This window comes from Pelodiscus sinensis, chromosome 14 (assembly GCF_049634645.1).
Source record: "Pelodiscus sinensis isolate JC-2024 chromosome 14, ASM4963464v1, whole genome shotgun sequence".
Lineage (NCBI taxonomy): Eukaryota > Metazoa > Chordata > Testudines > Trionychidae > Pelodiscus > Pelodiscus sinensis.
The window spans coordinates 34,561,535-34,582,452 of NC_134724.1; the positions used below are offsets into that span (position 1 = coordinate 34,561,535).

Genomic DNA, 20,918 nt, shown 5'->3' on the forward strand with positions numbered 1-20,918 from the left:
TGCTTGGCTATGGCCTCTTTTCAGAGGTTCTGAGAAACCCCCTGCTCCCATTGAAATTGATGGAAGTTCCAGTTGCTCAGGACCTTAGAGCTAAGGTGCCAGAATCTGGATTTAAGCATATAACTAGACTTATATCTATGTTTTAAATATTAAGTCCCTACACAAGCACCTTAACAATTAATCAGGCTTACAATAACCCAGTGTCCTAAAATAAAGAGATTCATCAAACTGATTTAACTCAGCCAGTAAAACTAAAGCAACAGGAAAAACTTTCACCCTTCTCCTTGACTTCCCTGGGAGGTAAAGCCTCTCGCTCGCTCTCTCTCTCTCCCTCCCCCCCCCCCAGGTCATATCAGTGGCTTTTGCAGCATGTCCAGATGGTTAAGTTTTGGCTATCGGGTCCTGTGGCTCACAAAGGAAAAGAGACCATGGAGATAGGGAATCTGAGATTTCTTGTCAGAGGAAGGTGTGATGACATAAATGTGGGTATCTGCTCCTCTAATGGCTCTCAGAAAATATCAGTCTTTTACTTTTCTCCTTTACCTAAGGTTTTGAATGATACTTGGGTCTCCTTCCCTTCCTGGTCTGAGGATTCTACCTTTGTTAGCTCTAAGAAGACACAATATGAAGAACACATCTACAGATGCGAGGATGAGCGTTTTGAGGTAGAAATACTTCCCAATTCGTTTCTTTGGACACTTGCAGCTCTATGAACTGGTTCATTGTATGGTACAATACTGCTGCCTGGAATTTGTTTTTTCTGGGTTACACATGACTCACCTGCTTGTAAGATCATAGAATCATAAAGAAGTAGAGATGGAAAGAACCTCAAGAAGCCATCAAGTCTAACTCCTGCATGGAAGTGGACCAAGTAAACCTAGACTGCCCCTGACAGAAATTTGTCCAGTCTGTTCTTAAAAACTTTCACTGATGGGGAGTCCACAGGCTTCCTTGGAAGCTATTCCAATTTTTAACTATTCTAATAATTAGAACATTTTCCTAATAGCTAACCTAACTCTCTCTCTTGCTGCATTTTAATCCGGTTAATACTTTTCCTTCCTTCGGTGGACATGGTTATGCTCAGGCTCTGAATACAAGAAGCAAAATCTAAATGACTGCTTCTGATCGCCAACCCGTTGACTTTAACTTGTCTGCTAGCTTTGGCACAGCTTTCTCTCTTCTGCTTAGGCATCTCAAATGAAGCTGTTCAGTGGCTGATACATAATTGATACTTCCTATAAATGCCTGTGTTAAGTCAGAAAAATGACATTGACAGAGTGTTAAATGATTGACTCCAAATGGAAGTCAACACGTCAATTATTTGTCTGTGCTAAAATTTATCACTTCCTTTTTGTTGTATTGATGTCAGATGTGTACCTCCCACACATGGAAAATCTTATTTCCTAAAGGCCATCTACATGGGGGTGAGGTCAATTTAAAAATCCATGCTGAGTGATGTAGTTACATCAGCATAGGTCTATAGTATAGACCTGACCTTAATTTCCAGGAACTAACTTAAAAAAAAAAAATTTTGAACCCTGGCTAATACACCTTCCTTTTCAGCTGGATGTTGTCTTGGAGACCAACCTGGCAACAATCAGAGTCTTAGAGGCCATCCAGAAGAAACTCTCCCGCTTGTCTGCTGAGGAGCAAGCCAAATTCCGGCTGGACAACACTCTGGGTGGCACATCAGAGGTGATCCACCGCAAGGCGTTGCAGAGGATATATGCTGACAAAGCGGCCGATATCATAGATGGGCTGAGGAAGAACCCATCTGTTGCTGTTCCTATTGTGCTGAAAAGGTATTTCCCATGATTTGGCATTATTACTTGTGTTAGTGTAAAATTAATCGTATAGTGGGCACTATCCAAACTTCTCATGGAAAACGGAAATGTAAAACTGATTAAAGAACTCTTCATTAGTACCACATGCACAGGACTTTCTCCTCTTGTCTTAGACTCTTAGCACAAGACTTTCAGAACTTCCCCAGCTCTTCCTTTAAAAACAAAACAAAACAAAACAAAAACTTTGAGGGCATCAGTACTGAAGTGGATCAAGCACCAACCCCCCCCCCCCAGTGGTCCCCATGTGTCACCCCCTCCTGAGTGAAGTGCGATCTTCTCCACCCAGTTCCTTGATGAGCATGGTTGGTGAGCTGTAAAGAGAAGGTGGGAATTGAACTATTGAAGCAATATGTGCAGAACATTCCCCTACTAAGCTGGCTGAAGAGGATGGCCCATAAATTAATGGAAACTAATCCGTGCATTCTTTATAGCTTCTCTGTCCTCCTGGCTGGTTCTGGAGTTGCACAGCAAGAAGCTGCAACAGCATTTTGATGTATCCATATCCTCATATGTTCCTGCTTTCCAGATTCATCTTTAACGATGCAGAACAAGAGATAATTAGAAGTGATTGCCATTAGCATTGTTGTAGTCAGGGCCGTAACAAGGGCGAGGCGAGTGAGGCACTTGCCTTAGGCCATAGCTGAGGGGCCGCAGAAAAATAATATAGAAAACTAATTATTTTAAGACAGGAGCTACTAAGCTATCTTCACTCGTGCCACATCAGCGCCCTTGCTCGTGCTGAGGACGGTCAACGTTGACTGCTCCTTAGGGACGCTGTTTCCTGAGGGGGCGCTATTTTATATTCTTGCCTCAGGTGCAAAATTAGCTAGTTACGGCACTGGTGGTGGTGGATTATCAAATCTTTATTATGGTGGCTCCCTAATGCCCTCGGCAGAATTGGGCCCAATTATACAAATACATAAAAAGAACTCCTGTGTGGAAGAATTGGCTTTTATGTTGTCATGTTGGGGTACTCTGGTCTCCAGTCCTCACCTGAGGAAGGGCTTAATGTGTAAACTAGACATAAAGAAATGAGAGCTGAAAGGAGAAAAGTAAGACTGCGAGGAGATGGTCTTAGACACCGGGATCTGGATATAGTATAGAAACTCAAGAGGAGGGATACAGTTTTGAGGAGGGATTGCCAAGTGAGGGACGGCATGCTTCTAGACGCCTGGAGTGTTGAACAATTATCTCTGCAAAATTCCAGAGTCTCAAAGTATTTAGGTCGCCCAGGTATGTAATGTGATTTCATCATCCTCGTTGGAGAGAGCTGGCAGGGATAGGCTTGCCAAGAGGTTCAGAATTCTGTGTGCCCCTGTTGCATGGGATGAAAAGAATATCTAGTTACAGGGTCATAAAAAGTGTCAGACTCTTGAGAGCCCTGAAGTGTCTGGCAAGTGGTTAAATCCATGTATTAAGTTATGGGGTATCACAGATGCCTGGGACTCTTTGGACCAGCTGGTTACAACAGCTGAGATTTCTGGTATTTGTAACTCCTCTCAGTGCAGAATTCTAAGATGTTGTCAGTGAACCCAGAACTGGTTCTGGGACTCCGTCAGAGTTATACCGGGGGGGTTGGTTTATGGTCTATTGGATGACCTCTTCAGCTCCGTTATCAGACTCTGTCCACAAATGTGTGCCTGCTTAACCTGTGCAATAATACAGCCCCCAACCCAATCTAAGGTATAACGACCATTTCTGGAGAAGGTTGCTGTGCACATTCTCCCTCGTTTGAACTCCTGAAAACTTATTCTGCTTCAGTGGCTACGGAGCAGAAGCCTTGTCTCCAGTCTGTCTGTTCTAGGCTTTTCTCTTAGCTCAGCATCTCTTAACTCATCGGCTTGTTTTTGTCGCTGCTAAGGTTAAAGATGAAAGAAGAAGAGTGGCGAGAAGCCCAGCGAGGGTTCAACAAGGTCTGGAGGGAGCAGAATGAGAAATATTACCTGAAATCTCTGGATCACCAGGGCATCAACTTCAAACAGAATGACACCAAGGTTCTGAGGTCAAAGAGCCTCCTCAATGAGATTGAGAGCATCTACGATGAGGTAAAGTGGTCACTGATAGTGGTGGTTGATCATCTCTCCAGCTCTGAGACTGCCTCTCGCCTCCTCTCCAGCCCCACCCCTCCTTTCCTGCTGGGTTGTATTAATAGTGTGTAGCATTTGTATCTCTCTAGGCCATTCGTGGACACTAGGTTCTGGTAGAAGGAAAAAATGCAAATTGCTTGCCAGGTCATGTTAGTGAGCGGTGGCTGTTGCTACAGAGTGACTGAATTAGCACTTGAGGGAACTGATGACTTACCTTTTTTGGCCACAGAGATGCTGTTGTGGTAAGACAGCCACAAGTTCAGGAAGGGAGGAGATGACAAAATGTGGAGTGTGTGCTACATATGTGTAATACGTGTAGGCCATTGACACCAGAACTTGGGGTGTTGAGCTGGGTTGTGTGAACTCTGGTCCTAACCCCGAGAGAGTTTGGGGCTGTAAGGAGGCATGAAATCCAGTTCACTGGCGGTGCTTTTTATGGGGGTCTTGGAAATGTAAGTTGCATGTGTGAGACTCACTTATGCTCTGTGTGTCTCTTCTTCCTCCTTCAGAGGCAAGAGCAGGCATCAGAAGACAATGCCGGAGTACCCATAGGCCCACACCTGTCACTAGCCTATGAAGACAAGCAAATTCTGGAGGATGCTGCTTCTCTTATCATTCACCATGTGAAACGGCAGACGGGAATCCAGAAAGAGGACAAGTACAAAATCAAGCAGATCATGTACCACTTCATTCCGGACCTGCTGTTTGCTCAGCGGGGCGAGCTCTCAGACGTGGAGGAAGAGGAGGAGGAGGAAATGGATGTAGATGAAGCCACTGGGGCTGCGAAAAAGCACAATGGGGTTGGGAACAGTCCCCCCAAAGCCAAGCTGCTGTTCAGCAACACAGCAGCTCAGAAGCTTCGGGGGGTGGACGAAGCATACAACCTCTTCTATGTCAACAACAACTGGTACATCTTCATGCGGCTCCACCAGATCCTGTGCTTGCGGCTGCTGAGGATTTGCACCCAGGCCGAGCGACAAATTGAAGAGGAGAACCGGGAAAGGGAGTGGGAGCGGGAAGTGCTAGGCATAAAACGAGACAAGAGTGACAGCCCAGCCATTCAGCTGCGACTGAAAGAGCCCAGTGAGTATACTCTTACCTGGTTCTGAGTTAGGGGAGGACACTTGTGACACACGGTTGCTTTAATTTGCAGCTGTGGAACAGGTGCTTGAATTGTTTCCTGGTGTCGGAGGGATCTGTGTTCCCTGCTCACCTGCCACTACATATTCTGTCTCTAAATACAGTCACCGCATTTTAGTAGTTTCCAAAATGTGAAATGTCAGGATGCATGTGGGCACTGAATGTAGCTCAGCATGTTACCAAGAAGGAGAGCTCTAGACCTGACACTGGGACTAGGAGCATCCTACTTTGTGGGACAGTAGGGGAGTGGCGTGGTATTCCGTATTGCTTTAGTATTCCTTGCCAGCTGAATGTTTTTCAGTTTGGATTGGGTTGGGTTTTTTTAACCTAATGGATTTATGACTTGGGTAGAAATAAAAATCTGCTCTGGCCTCAAGCTTGTTATAAACTATCTCAATGGAGGAGTCGACCCCTGACAACTGGCAAAGCTGTCAGTTTTGGCTCTTCTATTAAAAAAGTGTGTTCTTTTAAACTGGGGTGCTGATGAAAGGAAGGAGAGCAGGGCAGGCCTAGTCAAAGCAGTCCTATGTAGACCAGTAAAGAGCCTTCTTGATCTTCCATTTACCCTTGCAGTATTAATGTAATCTGAGTGGTCTCAGGAAATAAATGTATTTAAACTCCTCCCAGGGATGGTTTCCTCAGTGGTAATAAAGCTACAATACTAAACTGTCTTTCCTCCCAGCTAAAACCAAAGTAAAGTAGTTAATTTGGATTAAATCAAGGGAGGAGGTGTGAAGAGTCTTTTTTTGGCCTTGAGGGATGCAGAGCTGTTTGAACCATCTTCTCATGATGCCCAGACCACAGTAGATGACTGTTCAAAACTGGGTGTACCCTGAATGGCTTTTTTCATTTGCTTCCCTATCTTGCTGCATTTCTGCTGCAGCACACACAAGGTTTTGGAAACTGCACTGCCCATTCAGTTAGGCTAGGCAACTTCTGTGTGTGCCATTTGCTGGTTAAGGCGCTGGCCTGAAACATGGGACACCAGGGTTCTAACCTCAGCTCTACCACTTAGTCACTATGTGACCTTGGGCAAATTGCTTCCCCCCAAGCTCTTAACCTCATTCTTCAAGGCAAGGCCTTGTTGGGTATGTGTCTGTAGGGTACCAGGCACAGTGGGGGGCCAGATATAATCTGGGACCTATGGGTGCTACTTAAATAGCATCATATATATAGTAGCCCAGTGTCTGTGGCTATGTCTAGACTGCAGGCGGATCTTTCGAAAGAGAAATCCGCTTTTTCGAAAGAGAGCACCCAGCGAGTCTGGATGCTCTCTTTCGAAGACGGCCTCTTTACATTGAAGAACGCCTTCTTTCGAAAGAGGAACTTTCGAAGGAAGGCGTTCTTCCTCGTGAAATGAGGTTTACCGCCATCGAAAGAAAAGCCGCGTTCTTTCGAAATAATTTCGAAAGAACGCGGCTTGAGTCTGGACGCAGGGGAAGTTTTTTCGGGAAAAGGCTACTTTTCCCGAAAAAACCCCTGAGTCTGGACACGGCCATTGTCTCTGTAATGCCGAAATGCTGGCTGTTCCCTCTGGGGGGCGCTGTTGCCTGAAATGCTGGCTGTTCCCTCTTGGGGGGGCTGTGCTGCATGGGGAGTGTGGGGCCCAAAGGCCGTTTGCGCCGCTTGCCCCCCCCGCGGCGGTCCGGCTGAGTGGCGCAGAAGTCAGCTGAGTGCCATGGTGAGAGGCGAAGGGGGGCGGGGCGGTGACGTGCGGCATGACAACAGCTCCAAGCCCTGTCCCCTGGCCGTGAATGTCACCAGCCTGCACTCCTTCGCCTCCCGCTATGGCGCTCGGCTAACTTCTGCGCTGCTCAGCCGGCCGCCGCGTGGAAGCAAGCAGCGCAAGCGACTGTTTGGGCTCCGCACCCCGCATGCAGCACAGGGAGTGCATAGCCCAAACGGCCATTTGGGTTCTGTGGTCCCCTGAGTGAGAGGCAAGGAGGGGGAGGAGAGCTGAGGGGGGCGGGAGAGGGAGACCAGAGGCTCGAGAGAGAAGACCGACGTGGAGGAGAGACCTGAAAATCCTGTCTTATGATGGGCTAATTGGCTAGTTTAATCCTAATGTGCAACAGATGCATTTTGTGTCTCTTTTGGTGAGGTCTCTGCTTTAGTGCTGTGCGGACTGTTGTTTTGGTAGCGAGAACCTCTTGGGTTCTGAGATTTTTACTGCCTCTGTCCTTCTCTGTGAGGCCTCTGCCAGGGGTTACAAACCTGGCATTAATTTGAAGAGCTGTCATTTAAAGTCTTACAATGTTGTCCCTCATTTATAGACCATTCTGGTAATTCGTCAACTCCTCAACAGCCTTCAGCGTGTGGCCCTTGAGCTCCCAGAGCTCATAGCAGGCCTGTGGGAAGCGCCTTGGAGGTGTGTTACAATGAGGCTCATGTTGCACCTTCTCTTCCTCTAGTGGATATTGACGTGGAGGATTACTACCCAGCTTTCCTGGACATGGTGCGGAACCTGCTAGATGGCAACATGGATTCGTCCCAGTATGAAGACTCCCTACGGGAGATGTTCACCATTCATGCCTACATCGCCTTCACCATGGACAAGCTGATCCAGAGTATTGTTAGACAGGTGACTTGCAGCATACTGCCAGGGGGAAGCGAGGTGGTGTCTGGGTGACCGAGAATGTATAGCTGGTGCTTTCCCACAGAAGAACAACTCCCCAAGGGTTATTGAATGGATTTGTGTGATGTATTTCAGAGAGGAGAAGAGAACAGCAGGGGTTTCCTCCTGTCTAACATATTTCTGGTGATGGGAGAGGATAAGTGTTAATGTATTTAAGTGATACGGTTTAAAAAGATTTGTACAGATATTTTGGTTACCCAGCTACCTGTGGTGCTTTGCCTTCCCTCTTCAGAGGTACCTACATACATTGGCATAAACAACACTTCCCCACCTAATGTTGCTTTAACTAAGAAATTGCTACAGGAAGTGTGCTAAGCAGTATTTAAAGTTCCAGTTTTTGAAGATTTGTAAATGTATAAAAAGCCAAAAATTTGCATATTCCAATAGCAAGATAGGATTTTGTTTAAAATACACTTCCACTTCAGTCTTGAGGACAGGAATAACATGGGCCCACATGGTTCCTTCTAGACTGTAGCGTGTGTCTGAAATGATAAAAATGGTCAATCTGGGTCAGACAAATGGTCCATGTAGCCCAGTATCTTGTCTTCAGACCGTGGCCAATGCCAGGTGCTTTAGAGATAATCATTAAGTGATCCAGCAATCGGGGGATTATAATAAAGCTCCTCATTCAGAAAACCAGTGCTGCTGGTGCTGCATTGTAATAAGTGGTCTACCTAGTGTGTGACTCTTCAGGTGTGTTGCAGCCTCATTCTTAAGGCAGGCTGTCTGCAAAAAACTAAGATGTGTGGGTGTCGGATGGCATCACATTTGAAGTGTACTATGCTTCTTAGAAAGCTTGAAGCATCTGTAAACACAAGAACCAAAACTGGAAGGATTCTTGAGCAGGTTCTGTATTTCTTTTGAATGAAAACTTCCTTCTGGATTTCACACATGCCAGCTGGCTCTTGAAGCTGGTGTATTTGTTGACTTCAGCTGCTAGTTGTCATTTTCACTCTGTAAGCCCAAATATGAACTCTGACATTCTGGTTACTTTGCTGATCCCATTTCTGCAGAGATTTGCTAAGCACAAATTAGGGTATAAAGGCAGAATTTTTAAACAAGTGTTTAATTTCAGTTTTGATAGAAAATTGGCATCCAACAGGCTCTTTATTTGAATTTGGGAAAATAATAATTAAAATTTGATTTAATTATTTTTAATTTCCCCATCCCAAACAAAATCTTTGGATTTAGTGTATCAATTTCATGGCAAGAGAACTGCCTAACGAGCCCTTCCCAGGGACATATGCCACATATCTCTGTGGTTTACATTTTTGCTCATTGTGGGACAATTTCCTTCATAATGGTTATTTGAAGATTAGCCCTAGTCACTTTCAATGTTCCCTCTAATTTTTTCCATCAATGAGCATAAAAAAAGTATGTACACTGAAGTATGTTTGGATGTGCACAGCCAACACATACACATGCTGCTGGCTGTGGGCAGTTGGCTAATCAGCTGGGCAGCATTTGATTCTTTCCTGAGTGGCTGCCCATGCACTCTGCTTATAGGGAATGCTGGTTACTTTGTATATGACACACATAACTTCACTTTTCCAGCACCGTTATTTATTGTAAAGGGCACAATGTTTTCTAGGGGGTGTAGTAGTAACCCTCAGTAACAGAGTCTGCCATGTCTGTAACCTAAATAATTGCTTTTCAATTATTATACTTAGATGGGTAGATTTTATTTATTTATTTATGTTGCTATGGTTTGAATAGACAAAGATTTAAAGCAGGAATTTTTGAGAGTCTTCACCTCTAATCTGCATGGATGGACATATCTTTTTGCTGATTGAGACTTGCATGGTGTGGAATGGAAAAGAACAGAAAATCTGACTGGTTCTGCCACAGTGTATATGTATCCAAGGGGGAGACAAAGGTTTCCTGCTCATCTGTAGCCTTCAACATATGAATTTGCCTGCAAACCTGCAAGTAGAGAAGTGCAGGCACATGCTGAAGGCTCTACCCTGCTTGCTCATTTTCGTTCATGTCAGACTGTGTGTGATGCCACATGAAGAAGCTTTAGAGATCTGTGTCGTGTTCTGTTTTACCTAGGGCCTGACTGCAGAAGGCAGGTTGTCCACACTGGACACTAGTGCAAGTCCCATCTGACTTGGACGGGGGAAGGGGGGGGCGTTCTGTAGTATACAGTGCACCACGTCCAGGAGCATTTAAAGTTAACTCCTCTTCTCCACGTCCTTCCTGCTCCCAGCTTCAGCACATCGTGAGTGACGAGATCTGCGTGCAGGTGACAGACCTTTACCTGTCGGAGAATAGCAATGGTGCTACTGGTGGCCTGCTGTCTTCACAGTCATCTCGGACCCTTGGGGAGGCCGCATACCAGCGCAAAGCTGAGCAGCTCATGTCGGACGAGAACTGTTTCAAGGTAAAAACCAACTATCCCAAGGACCTCTAGACACTTGCATGCTCCACAGCTCTCGCCAGAAGGCCTGGTGGAGCTGTTGAGTACCTGCTCAGTGACTGTCGGTCTACAGAGCTTGCATAAATCCAGACAGGGAAGGTAGAACATACAGAAAAACAGGATAACTATTCTATAAAGAAAAACTTAAACAACCAATAGTCTGGTAGCACTTTAAAGACTAAAACAAGTAGATGGTATCATGAGCCTTTGTGGGCAAAACCCGCTTCTTCAGATGACCAGAGTATACCGGGGTGTTTTGTCAGTCCTTAAAGTGCTACTGGACTAGACTATTTGTTTTTTAAGTTTTTCCTGTTACAGACTAACTCGGCTGCCTGTCTGAAGCTTTTATTCTGTACAGAGTTACTCAGAAATGGGACATTTGCAAGAAAGATGGAAAAATAAATAGAATCATAGAGCTGGAAGAGACCTCAGGAGGTCATCAAGTCCAGCCCCTTGCCCAAGGCAGGACCAATCCCAACTATAAGTATACTGGAAATAAAATTAGGATTTCTCCTTGTGTTTCTCAGGATCCCAGAGTGATACTATACTGATTGGTTGCTGTCATTAGGGTTTTAATCTTTCTTTCTCGTTCACTCTCTCCTGTTATGAGTCATTGAAGCCTTCTGACTTTTTCCCCATCTCATCTATGGTTGACTGTGACAGTCTTGCTAATATTTGCCATCTACATGTTAAATAAACCTGACACAAAGTGAAAATCCAATTCATATGTCTCATCTCTGTAAAATCAGAAGTGGGCAGGCCCATCTTTAAAAAAGAAATTCATTGCTAATGCTTTTTTAGTATTTATCAGGGATCTGCTCTCACACTAAGTCTCCAAATAAGCAGGGAAGTAAAGAAATTGCACAAATGGATCAGAATTGATAAAAATATCGGCTGTTCACTGTGACAATTCATGCTTTTCTCTTCCAACTCTCTTTAAGTGTGTCCTGATTCTTTATCTGTGAATTCTCTTCTGCTGTTAGATGTAGAATAACTTATTTTATCCTTATTCTTTTTGCCCTCTGTTAGATTTAGAACTTTCCACTCATTGTCAAAACTCCTTTTGTGTTCCTGTGTTCAGATTGTGTAGCTGGGGCCTGTATCTCTCCTCTCACCCTCCCTTCCCCCCCTCCCCGCCCCCTGGTGCATTTGCTCTCTATAGAGTGAAAGGGACAATATTATGCCTGTCCATTGCATGAAGTTTAGTGGATTGTCTCCTTGTCCCTGTTACTAAGTCCCCTTGCTCATTCTGCTTTGTAGCTGATGTTCATTCAGAGCAGAGGCCAGGTCCAATTAACCATTGAGCTGCTGGACACCGAAGAGGAGAACTCTGATGACCCTGTGGAGGCGGAGGTAAGAGCAGATGATCCTCAGAGTTCAGCTGCTGCCATTAAGTGTGTAAAGTTTAAATAGGGGTATTTGAGATGAAGATGGCAGAGCTGTCACTGTTTCAGTTGCTATAGACTATCACCTGTTTCTAGTCCTATAGGACACATTCATTATGTGACCTGCTGGCCTCAGTGAATTGAGTTGAACAATCCTTGTTGGCATCTCTTATATTAATAGTGTCAAAAACAAGACCGTCTGGTGCATCCATCCATGGGGAGGAGAGTGAGTGGGGCCTACAGGGAGTCTCCAGAGATTGCTTTTCTTTGGTCCACAGAACTTGCAGCCTGACCCCTTGGGAGTTGGGTTTAGATGGTTGAATTTAGCAAACATTGATTAACTCTTTGCATTCTGTGCCCATTTCAGCGTTGGTCAGACTATGTAGAGCGGTACGTCAACTCTGATTCTACCTCTCCCGAACTTCGGGAACACTTGGCCCAGAAGCCGGTCTTCCTGCCAAGGTGAGTGAATGAGCTGTGGCTGTGAGTGGTGACGTACAGACCTCATGTACCCATATCAGCAGAGGGAAGAACTCGTACTCTCTCACCGTGTTGGCTGTTACCATCTCTTGCTTGTTTTCAGTAGTTGGCCATTTCAGAAAACGTAGTGTAGACAGACACTAGTGCTGTTGCTTATTCCAAGAACCTGCAGGCCTCCCCGAGCTCTAGCTCTCCCGTGGCTGAGAGGGGGCATAGTCCATAGGCAGCAGGGAGGTCAGAGGTTTGGGGAGTCACCAGCCCTCACCCCCATTTTTTCTTTCAAACCCACCTTGGCTTACCGTAGTGCTCTTGCTGAGTGCAGAAGGTGCTGCAATTGCTTTTCATTAGCAGGGAGGTTGGTTGCACACGAGCTTCGAAAGGCCCTCCTGCTCTGTAAATACCTCGGAGCAGTGGGGTGGCTTTTGGGAGGCACCTGAGCCTAAACTGCTTTAATTTGTGACCGTTCCACTCTGAGCAACCCTTTGACTTCTGAAGGGCTGACTTGGAGCCACCAAATACCTCCAGCCTAGTGGGCAGAGAGTGAGCATTAATCCCAGCAGGGATTCTCTGGTTTACAGGAACCTGAGGCGGATCCGTAAGTGTCAGCGTGGTCGGGAGCAGCAGGAGAAGGAGGGGAAGGAAGGAAATAGTAAGAAGTCCATGGAGAATGTGGAGAGCTTGGACAAACTGGAGTGTAAATTCAAACTGAACTCCTATAAGATGGTGTACGTGATCAAATCGGAGGATTACATGTACAGGAGGACCGCTCTGCTGCGTGCTCAGCAGGTAGGACTTGAGTGAAAGCAATGGGATGAGCAGCTGGTGTTTCCCCAGATGCCCTTCGGGAGCAAGAGGTTCAGGGAGAGTCAGATAAAGGTGTTTGTTTGTTTGTTTGTTTTTTTGAAGGGGGGGCTGTAGCATTTGGTAGCCTTTATATTACTTTGAGGATTGGACACAAAACTGTTTAATCCTCTGGGCACTTTAACCTTCCTCTGAATAACCCTCAGCTGTAACCCTTCCTTTCCTATTTCTGTATTTCCCAACCCAACCCCCTCCCCCCCCCCCCCCCGTTAACCTCCACGTTTCTTGTGTAGGAGCACCTTACCTGGGTTGCTATCGCTCTTCTTAGGGTGGCCCTTAAAGGGGAGGGGCAGGGAAGGGGTAGTAAAGAACTGGAATGGGGGAAAACTGACACATGTTCTGCAATAGCTTCCAAGTTCCTCTCCTGAAGGAGATGTCTCATCCCTGAGAGTGGGAGTCTAGGGTTGCTCGCAGGCAGCCGAGCACTGGAAACGAATAACCCAGCTGCTTCAAAGTGCTGCATTTGTAATAATCAGAGTAGCTGCAGTGATGCCACTGTTACAGCCCAGGGTGGGTAAAAATGGAAGACTTTATTTAAAAATCAAATCCTTTTTAAAAAATATTGTTACTGAAAAGATCTTTCTTTTTAAATAAATAAATACATAAATAAGCCTGTATAAAATGAAATCTGAATTTAATGCAAAATATGGTAAGGCTAAAGGATAATGAGACATGTAAATAAAAAATAAATCACCTGAATCCATGACCTTCTTTAAAAACAAAAATGCCTTTGAATTAAAGGCTCTTTTCCACATGAAGGAAAAAGTCAGGGAAAGCATCTTACTTTTGAGGTCATGCTTCAAAATGATAGCGGTTTTCAAATATCTAAAAGGGTGTCACAAGGAGGAAGGAGAAAATTTGTTCCTCTTGGTTTCTGAGGACAGGACAAGGAGTAATGGGCTTAAAGTGCAGCAAGGGAGGTTTAGATTGGACATTAGGAAACAATTCCTAACTGTCAGGGTGGTCAAATATTGGAATAAATTGCCAAGGGAGGTGGTGGAATCTCCCTCTCTGGAGATATTTAAGAACAGGTTAGATAGACATCTGTCAGGGATGGTGTAGACGGAGCTTGGTCCTGCCTTGAGGGCAGGGGGCTGGACTTGACCTCTCGAGGTCCCTTCCAGTCCTATGATTCTATGAAAAATATGGCAGAGGTTCCAAAATTACTTGGGCTAACCAACTGTTGTCTTTTCCAGAGAGAGAGGTGAAATTAGAAATTTAAGTTCCAGTCACTTTCACTTAAGCATATTTGAAAAAATTCCCAGAACGACCTGAAATAATCACTTTAATTCAGTGAATTCATCTGTTTAATTTGTCAATATGAAACCTCTTTTGATTAAAGAAATTTATATATTGAGGTTGTTTTAATTACAAATAATTTTAGATACTGTTGTTTAAATTCTAGTTACCATTCTAATTCAGATTACCACAAAATATGAGCAAAAAGTTAATTACCTAGTAAATAAGCAATATGTCATTCACCATTTTCTAACCTATTAAAAATGTTAATAAGAATCTGAAAATACTAAATTCTAATTGCTTAAATTTGTATAATTATGGTGGACACTTCTCGGTAGCAAACAGATTTACCAAATCTATTATAAAGGCTCTATTTAGTTGTACGTCAAGATGTTTTAACGGTTATCAATTGAGTGCATCTTTCTTTTGAAAATAGATGAAATACAAATGGAAAAGATTAAAAGTGATTATTTTAAATCAAGGGTTTCTACCTGGTGATGTGAATTGCCTTGATTTAGATCACTCTACCCTGAAAATGTCACAATGCATGTGTTTCTGAGGACTGAAGTGTCCAGATTCTAATAGAACAACACAGCTGTGGGAATGTGTATAGTAGTTATTGGGACTGACCACTGTCATTAAGTTAGGGTTAAATGTCCACTAACGTTTATTAAATTTACTCAGATTCCTTCTTGGTTTGAAATTCCTTAGGCTCTTGTTTCAGTCCCAAAATCACTTTTTCATGGGGGTTTTGTGAGCACCCACACCTGCATTGTGGGAGATTGGGAAGGAATATGTCCATGTCAGCCTACCCCTCTTCTGCTCCAGCTGCAATTCTTGTATGCATACAAGATACTTTCTCTATTGGTTTTTATAAACACCTGCATCTAAGGCTGAACAGAATTTTTCCTCACCTGACACTGGCATTAATCAGGGAATCAATGTATGAAAAGCTTAGCAGTACTGCAGTCTGAGTGTTATAATCAGTTAGTCAAGTCAGGGACTTCTATAAGTTACTTCTGTTGCAGTATTCAGTTCTGCCCTAGTGCATGTGTACTTTTTTTGGTGTCACTGTTTTGATCATTAACACAAATCCATTCCATACAATGTACAGGATCTACACAGTGGCCATATTAACATTATAAGTTTAGAGTTTGATGATTTTTTTAATTGTCTGACTTCTGAGCACTTGATCTCACAATCTTAATTTTCACTGACACTAGGCTTTTGAGAATTCCCAGTTGGAGAATAAGGTTGCCTGTGCCTATTTGTTCATATGCCGCCTCCAACTTACTGACGCTGTCTCTTGGTCACTCAGCAAGGGGCAGTGTTTGTATTTCCAGTTCCCCAGCAGAGCTGAACTTCCTGAATCTGCTGGCCTATGGACGTGGATTTGTCGTCTCTTTTTAAGCGTTAGGGATCTTGAATGTTGGTGGCTAGAGCCTTTTATTTATTTATTTTTTCTCTCTTCCCATTTCTGCAGTCCCATGAAAGAGTGAGCAAGCGGCTGCACCAGAGGTTCCAGGCCTGGGTGGACAAATGGACCAAGGAGCATGTGACCCGTGAAATGGCAGCTGAGACAAACAAGTGGCTAATGGGAGAAGGGTTGGAGGGTTTGGTGCCCTGTACCACCACCTGTGATACAGAGACCCTGCACTTTGTGAGCATTAATAAGTACCGTGTCAAATATGGCTCAGTATTCAAGACACCGTAAAGTCCATGTGTGAGGGCAGATCACATTGTGGGTGTGTGTGTGCGCGTATCAAGGAAATGAGGAAGATGCCTTTCTCCCCTCACTGTGTGTCTCTGTAACATGGCCAGTTGACTAGTGTGCAGCTGGTACAGCCTGTCACCAGCGGGATTCGGTTTAGGACCACGGATTGCTACAAACCTAAGCTGGAACTATTGCCAACAGGCCTCTGATCTCAGCGTGCACTGTGGAGGGAAGGACCCTTTTCAGAACCGAGTGATCCTAGAGAAGTGCAGCTAGCTCGTACACACCAGCAGTTTTGAGACTAACTTTTAAATGGTCTGACCTTCCAGGGAAGAGAACTGGCTGTTGCAAGCATCCTGACAGAGTGGTGCGTTTAAAGTTACACACTCAGAAATGTCACGACCCAGAGGTGCCTCTCACCTGGATTCTCCTCTGTTAGGCTGCTGCAGGTTTGCCGAGATCTCACCTGGGATCACCAACTCTGCAGTCCGGCTCTCAAGAACACCATCTCCTGGACTCTCAATGACTCTGTCACCCTGCTGGACTCCTGGTTCAGCTGGTTCGGATTGGTCTGTCCTTTCTAGTGCCAGTGGGACTGTTTTGTACCTGCTTCTTTACTAGCCTCTCCTAGTGCCATGCACCAGCTTTTCACACACGTACACACACACACAGCAGAAACCACACAATTTTAACATGTTCTCCTTCCTTTTTTGTAAATAAATGTACATATTGTCAATTTTTGTTTTTTATTAAAGGAAGTATGCTTGATGTGCTAGCATAACTGTACCAGCTTCTTGTGTACCATAGTACCAGGTGGCTTGAGATTTAGTACCTACACACAAACCTATGGAGACATTTATTACACTTTTTACCAAAGGGAGTTATCATTGTAGTGCTTTTGTGTGGAAATTTTTCTCTCCTTTCTTTTGTAAATAAAAATACGTCTTTGTTCTTACTAAGGAAGACACTTGCTCACCCCCGGCCCTGTTCCTGTTCTGAAAGGCACCATGCAGCATGCAGCGGGGTGAGGGGACATTTGAACATTTTATTATTGGCTTCACAATCTGAGGGGAGAAGGCAGAGGTTGTGTGTGTGTTGGTGTGTGTTTTGTGTGTGGGTGTGTGGGTATGGGGGTGGGTGGGGGTGGGTGTGTGTGTGTGTGTGTGTTGAACATGGCCATGTTCTGAGCAGCCTGGTAAGAGATATAAATATATATTATATAATTTTTAATTTGTGTGTGTGTGTGTGTGTGTGTGTGTGTGTGGGTAACTTTTATCCACCTGGTCTTCCAGCTCAGAAAACCTTCACTTTTGGGAAGCATTGCTGAGCTACTTAGATGGGGTTGATTGTGCTTATGTATTTTCCCTCTCAGTATTGGAGAAAACATCCTAAGTACCAAACCAGTATTTGATTAGAGCTGCTCTGTGTGTGTGGTGTGTGTGTGTGTGTGTGAGAGAGAGAGAGACAGACAGACAGACAGAGAGAGAGGCAAGGTGGGCAGGCCGTGTTATGCATTTCACTAGTGAAATCCACAAATGGGATATATATTTTTTTAAGCATAGACGTTTAGTGCTGGCAGATATTTAAGCATTAGAAGATTTTGGTTTTCAGACAAGTTGGCCTGGACTTTGTAAGCCACGACAGACCCAACTGCACTGTCTCTCCTCCTCAAAGGAGGCATCCTATTCTTGCACAAAGCGATGCTGCCGGTAGTGCCCAGACAGCCTCCATCATCCAGCTGGGGAGCTGTGAATGCAGCTTTGCTGCTTTTCAAAGTCCACTTCAATCTGTCCCAGGGATTTCAAGCCAGCTGGCTGTCCCCTCTCAGAACTGAGTTTGCTTACTTTCCGAGAAGTGGGGAGGGCGATTGCTCCAGCCCTTGTGCAATCTGGGAGAGTGGAGTGTTGAAAGTGCACGGCCTATAAGGTCACTAGTCATTGGCAGCCAATGGACGAGAGTAGTTCCAGCCATGGTGATGAATGGGAGCCTCCTATGGAGAGAGGGGAAGGGAGGAGAGAGCCTACTGGGGAGTATTCAGAGTTTGCCAGCAATAAGTTACCTGTCCCGTTTCCCCTCCTTTTGCTGTGTTCAGACAGGAAGGGGGTTCTATTGTGTCCTCTTCCATTTCACAGGTTTGACACACGCTCCCCTGCACCTTGCCCCACCCTCAGGTGTTTCTTTTCAATGTGTGTTAACGCTGGTTTGGAAGTGGAAGTCAGGACGATTTAGACTTTACCAGCGTGGAAGTAACAGCTGCTGCTGCTTTGTGGGTGTGTTGTCCAAGAGTCTGTGCCTGCATGTTCTTTGAGCGGAATGGGATTAACATGGCGGGATTCCTGCTGTTCAAGGTACCCAGGAAAAAAAACCAATAAAACCCAAGGAGATCTCCTCCTGCAGCAGGGTTTTCACCTACAGCTTTCATCCCTCCCCATGTCTGACTGCTGAGCTTCAAGCTCTGATCCCAGCCTGTACAATAGCAAAGATTTCTTTTTACGTTAAATTGCTTTTTGTATTCTGTAATGTGATCCTTGGCCACCTATCCATGTGATGATTTCTATACAAATGTTGTAAACTTGACTGTAGTGCAGTATTTCCATTAAAATATCAGGGCTAATCATTGTGTACAGATTTTTCTTCCTTCTTTATCATACACAATGAAATCTTGACACATTCTTGAGGGAGGCAAGGAAGATGCGTCTGACAGAATCACTCCTTTAATAAAAACATTAGCTGGGGAGGGGGAAGATATTAGACATGAGAGTTTGATCTCTGCTTAGGAAACTCACACATCGCCTATGTTTGACTGACCTTCCTTTTATCTGCTAGGAAATTGCTTACCAATTAGTATCTGGAATCCAGAGGCAATTTCCAGTTCCTGCTCAGAAGTTATAAATGCTTTTTATAGCAGTTGCAAAGTTTGTGGTGCCAAGAGCCAATAGATAAGTCTCTTCCCCTGGAGTGGTAGGAAGGTCCTATCAGCTGCTGTAGATCTGAACCAATAAGGAAGGAAGTTGTCAGCATGTAAATTTCAGTACCCCTAAAGCTGCTGCGGGAAGGGATTGACTCCCCCCATCTCTTGGGTCAGTTTGGGAAATGGGGTAATAGTCAACAGAGCTCTCCCTCAAGTTGTGTGTTAATATTATGGCTGTTAAAGAACTGGAAAGGACTGGTGTGCTATTTAACAGTTCTCTTCAGACTGAGTCCCTTTTGATTTAGAGCTGTCTTCAGCATTCCCTTTGCCTACAGCAAGTGCATTGAGATTGGGATTTATCCCCTATACAGCACTAGAGATTAGTGCTTCAAACATTCCTCTTGAACTAGAGCTTTAACTTCCCCCTGCGTGCACCCCCCCCACACACACACAAAAAAAGATGCATCAGCAGTAGTACAGCCCACAGTGTCAGTTCAACCAAGATACTCGTCCATCTCTTGTTCTTCGGGCTTGGAGGCTGTTGCACAATGTCCCAACTTGCCTGTCCTGGGACGCTGCATGTCTGCCAAGCTGGGTACTGGAGTGTTTTCAAGGGGACTAGACCATCTGGTGAGTACTGTCTTGACTGCAGAGGGCAAACTCAAGTGGTTCTGGACTTCTGGTCCTGAACCACAATGTTTCTCCATCAGCAGACTGGGGTACACCCTTGTCTCCAGTGTTCCCTATTTAGTCTGCCAGGAAGTCACTGGTGATAAGTGTGTCCCCAGTGGCCCAGTTCAGAGGCAGAAGTTTCCATCCTCTTTACATCTTCTCAGAGGGGAAGTCGCAGACATACAAAAAGGGCACCTAGAGGTGAATGACTGACCACCTGTTCATTCAGTTTGGTGCCAACAGCTCAAAGGCTTTGCTTGCTTGTATGAGTGAGGCCTGCGGAGCCCATTAAAGGCTCTTTCCCTAGACGACAGAGCTGGGGTAGATCTTGGAGAAAGACCTCCCTCTTGGAACTCTGCAAAGCAGAAAGCTAGGCATCCCCTTCTGCCCTCTCACCTGCATGTAGACATCCACTGGCAGCCTGCCCATTACTCCTGGGATGGCTCCACTTTCTGGCTCAAACTCCCTCTGCTGGATGGTTACAGCGGTGCATCCTGACCCAAGTTTCATCTAAAAACATCTTCAGCAAAAGCATGTCCATCTAGGCTCCTTCAGCTTGCTGTTTTACACCATACCTTCCATAGGCTTCTCTCACCCACACAGCAGCATGGTCTAGCCCATGCAACCCACCTGCCTCTGCTACCCAAGCATCTAAGCAACTAGACCTGGAAGGAAACACAACATCTGAATTTCTCCCCACCTGAAGCTTTGCAAAGAAGGAAATGGGTAACTGAAAATGTCAGTTTGCAACATGCACTTGTTTTAAAACACAGCCAGTGGCATTGATTGTACATAGAGAGGGTGTCAGGAAAAGCTAACAACCTGATTCTTCTAGTGAGAGAAGTCTACTGCAGGTGTAGATGTTTGCGTGTCTCTACCTCAGCAATGAACATGAAATCTTAAGTAACATCCCTATGTAGTCGCTAGTGTGGGAGAAAAATCAAATAACTCCAATTGTGTCTAAAGGGGGGGCTGTGCAGGAAATCAAAACTCTCTAAAGAAAACTGCTGTAAGGGTTAAAAGTTTTCCAGACCTCTCTCCCTGTAACAGAGAGAAATCAAATTAGCTCTAATCAAGACCCTTACAATGCCTCCCATCTCAAGTTCATGGATACTCCTAGTCTGTCACAATTTGTCATGTAAACCCTTATCTTTGTCACAGTTTGCCTTGTAGACTCCTCCACTCAAGTTCTCATGTGGCTTTGTGTACTGTAAAAACTTACTTCTAGCACTCCTGGGGGGAACAGAAGTCTCAGAGTACTTCTGCTGAGACTTTGATATGTTAAAGAAGAACAATCCACAACTGAACTGTCTAAGCATTCTGTATATAGGATACCTGAATCTGTCTGTCAGGGCTGCTGCTTCACTCTTGGAAGTGACAGCCTGCATGCATGCATCATAAAGTTTTCCCTTCTAGGTTTCTCTCCTGCCTCACTGATTTGACCTCCGGCCTCGGACCCTTCTGGGGGCTCTGTACCCCAGGGGAGCGAGATTTCCCCCTTCACTAGTGTGCAGCTACGCCCAGAATAGCA

At 45.0% G+C, this 20,918-nt stretch overlaps 1 protein-coding gene across 8 annotated transcripts in view; it reads left to right on the forward strand.

Annotated features, from left to right (window-relative positions):
• The window catches only part of SIN3A (SIN3 transcription regulator family member A), a 68,589-nt gene extending 50,163 nt beyond the window's left edge, over nucleotides 1–18,426 (forward strand). For 6 of the 8 annotated variants that reach the window (XM_014575112.3, XM_014575114.3, XM_075897390.1 and 3 more), the window contains exons 12-21: nucleotides 549–665; nucleotides 1,564–1,802; nucleotides 3,706–3,889; nucleotides 4,441–5,014; nucleotides 7,483–7,652; nucleotides 9,916–10,089; nucleotides 11,386–11,478; nucleotides 11,878–11,972; nucleotides 12,551–12,776; nucleotides 15,574–18,426. In XM_014575112.3, the coding sequence (XP_014430598.1) occupies nucleotides 549–665; nucleotides 1,564–1,802; nucleotides 3,706–3,889; nucleotides 4,441–5,014; nucleotides 7,483–7,652; nucleotides 9,916–10,089; nucleotides 11,386–11,478; nucleotides 11,878–11,972; nucleotides 12,551–12,776; nucleotides 15,574–15,804 (2,103 nt within the window). In that variant the 3' untranslated portion in view covers nucleotides 15,805–18,426. The remainder of the gene's footprint in view (nucleotides 1–548; nucleotides 666–1,563; nucleotides 1,803–3,705; nucleotides 3,890–4,440; nucleotides 5,015–7,482; nucleotides 7,653–9,915; nucleotides 10,090–11,385; nucleotides 11,479–11,877; nucleotides 11,973–12,550; nucleotides 12,777–15,573) is intronic. The other 2 variants (XM_075897393.1, XM_075897394.1) reach the window with 2 other exon arrangements.
• The last annotated feature ends 2,492 nt before the right edge of the window (nucleotides 18,427–20,918 follow it).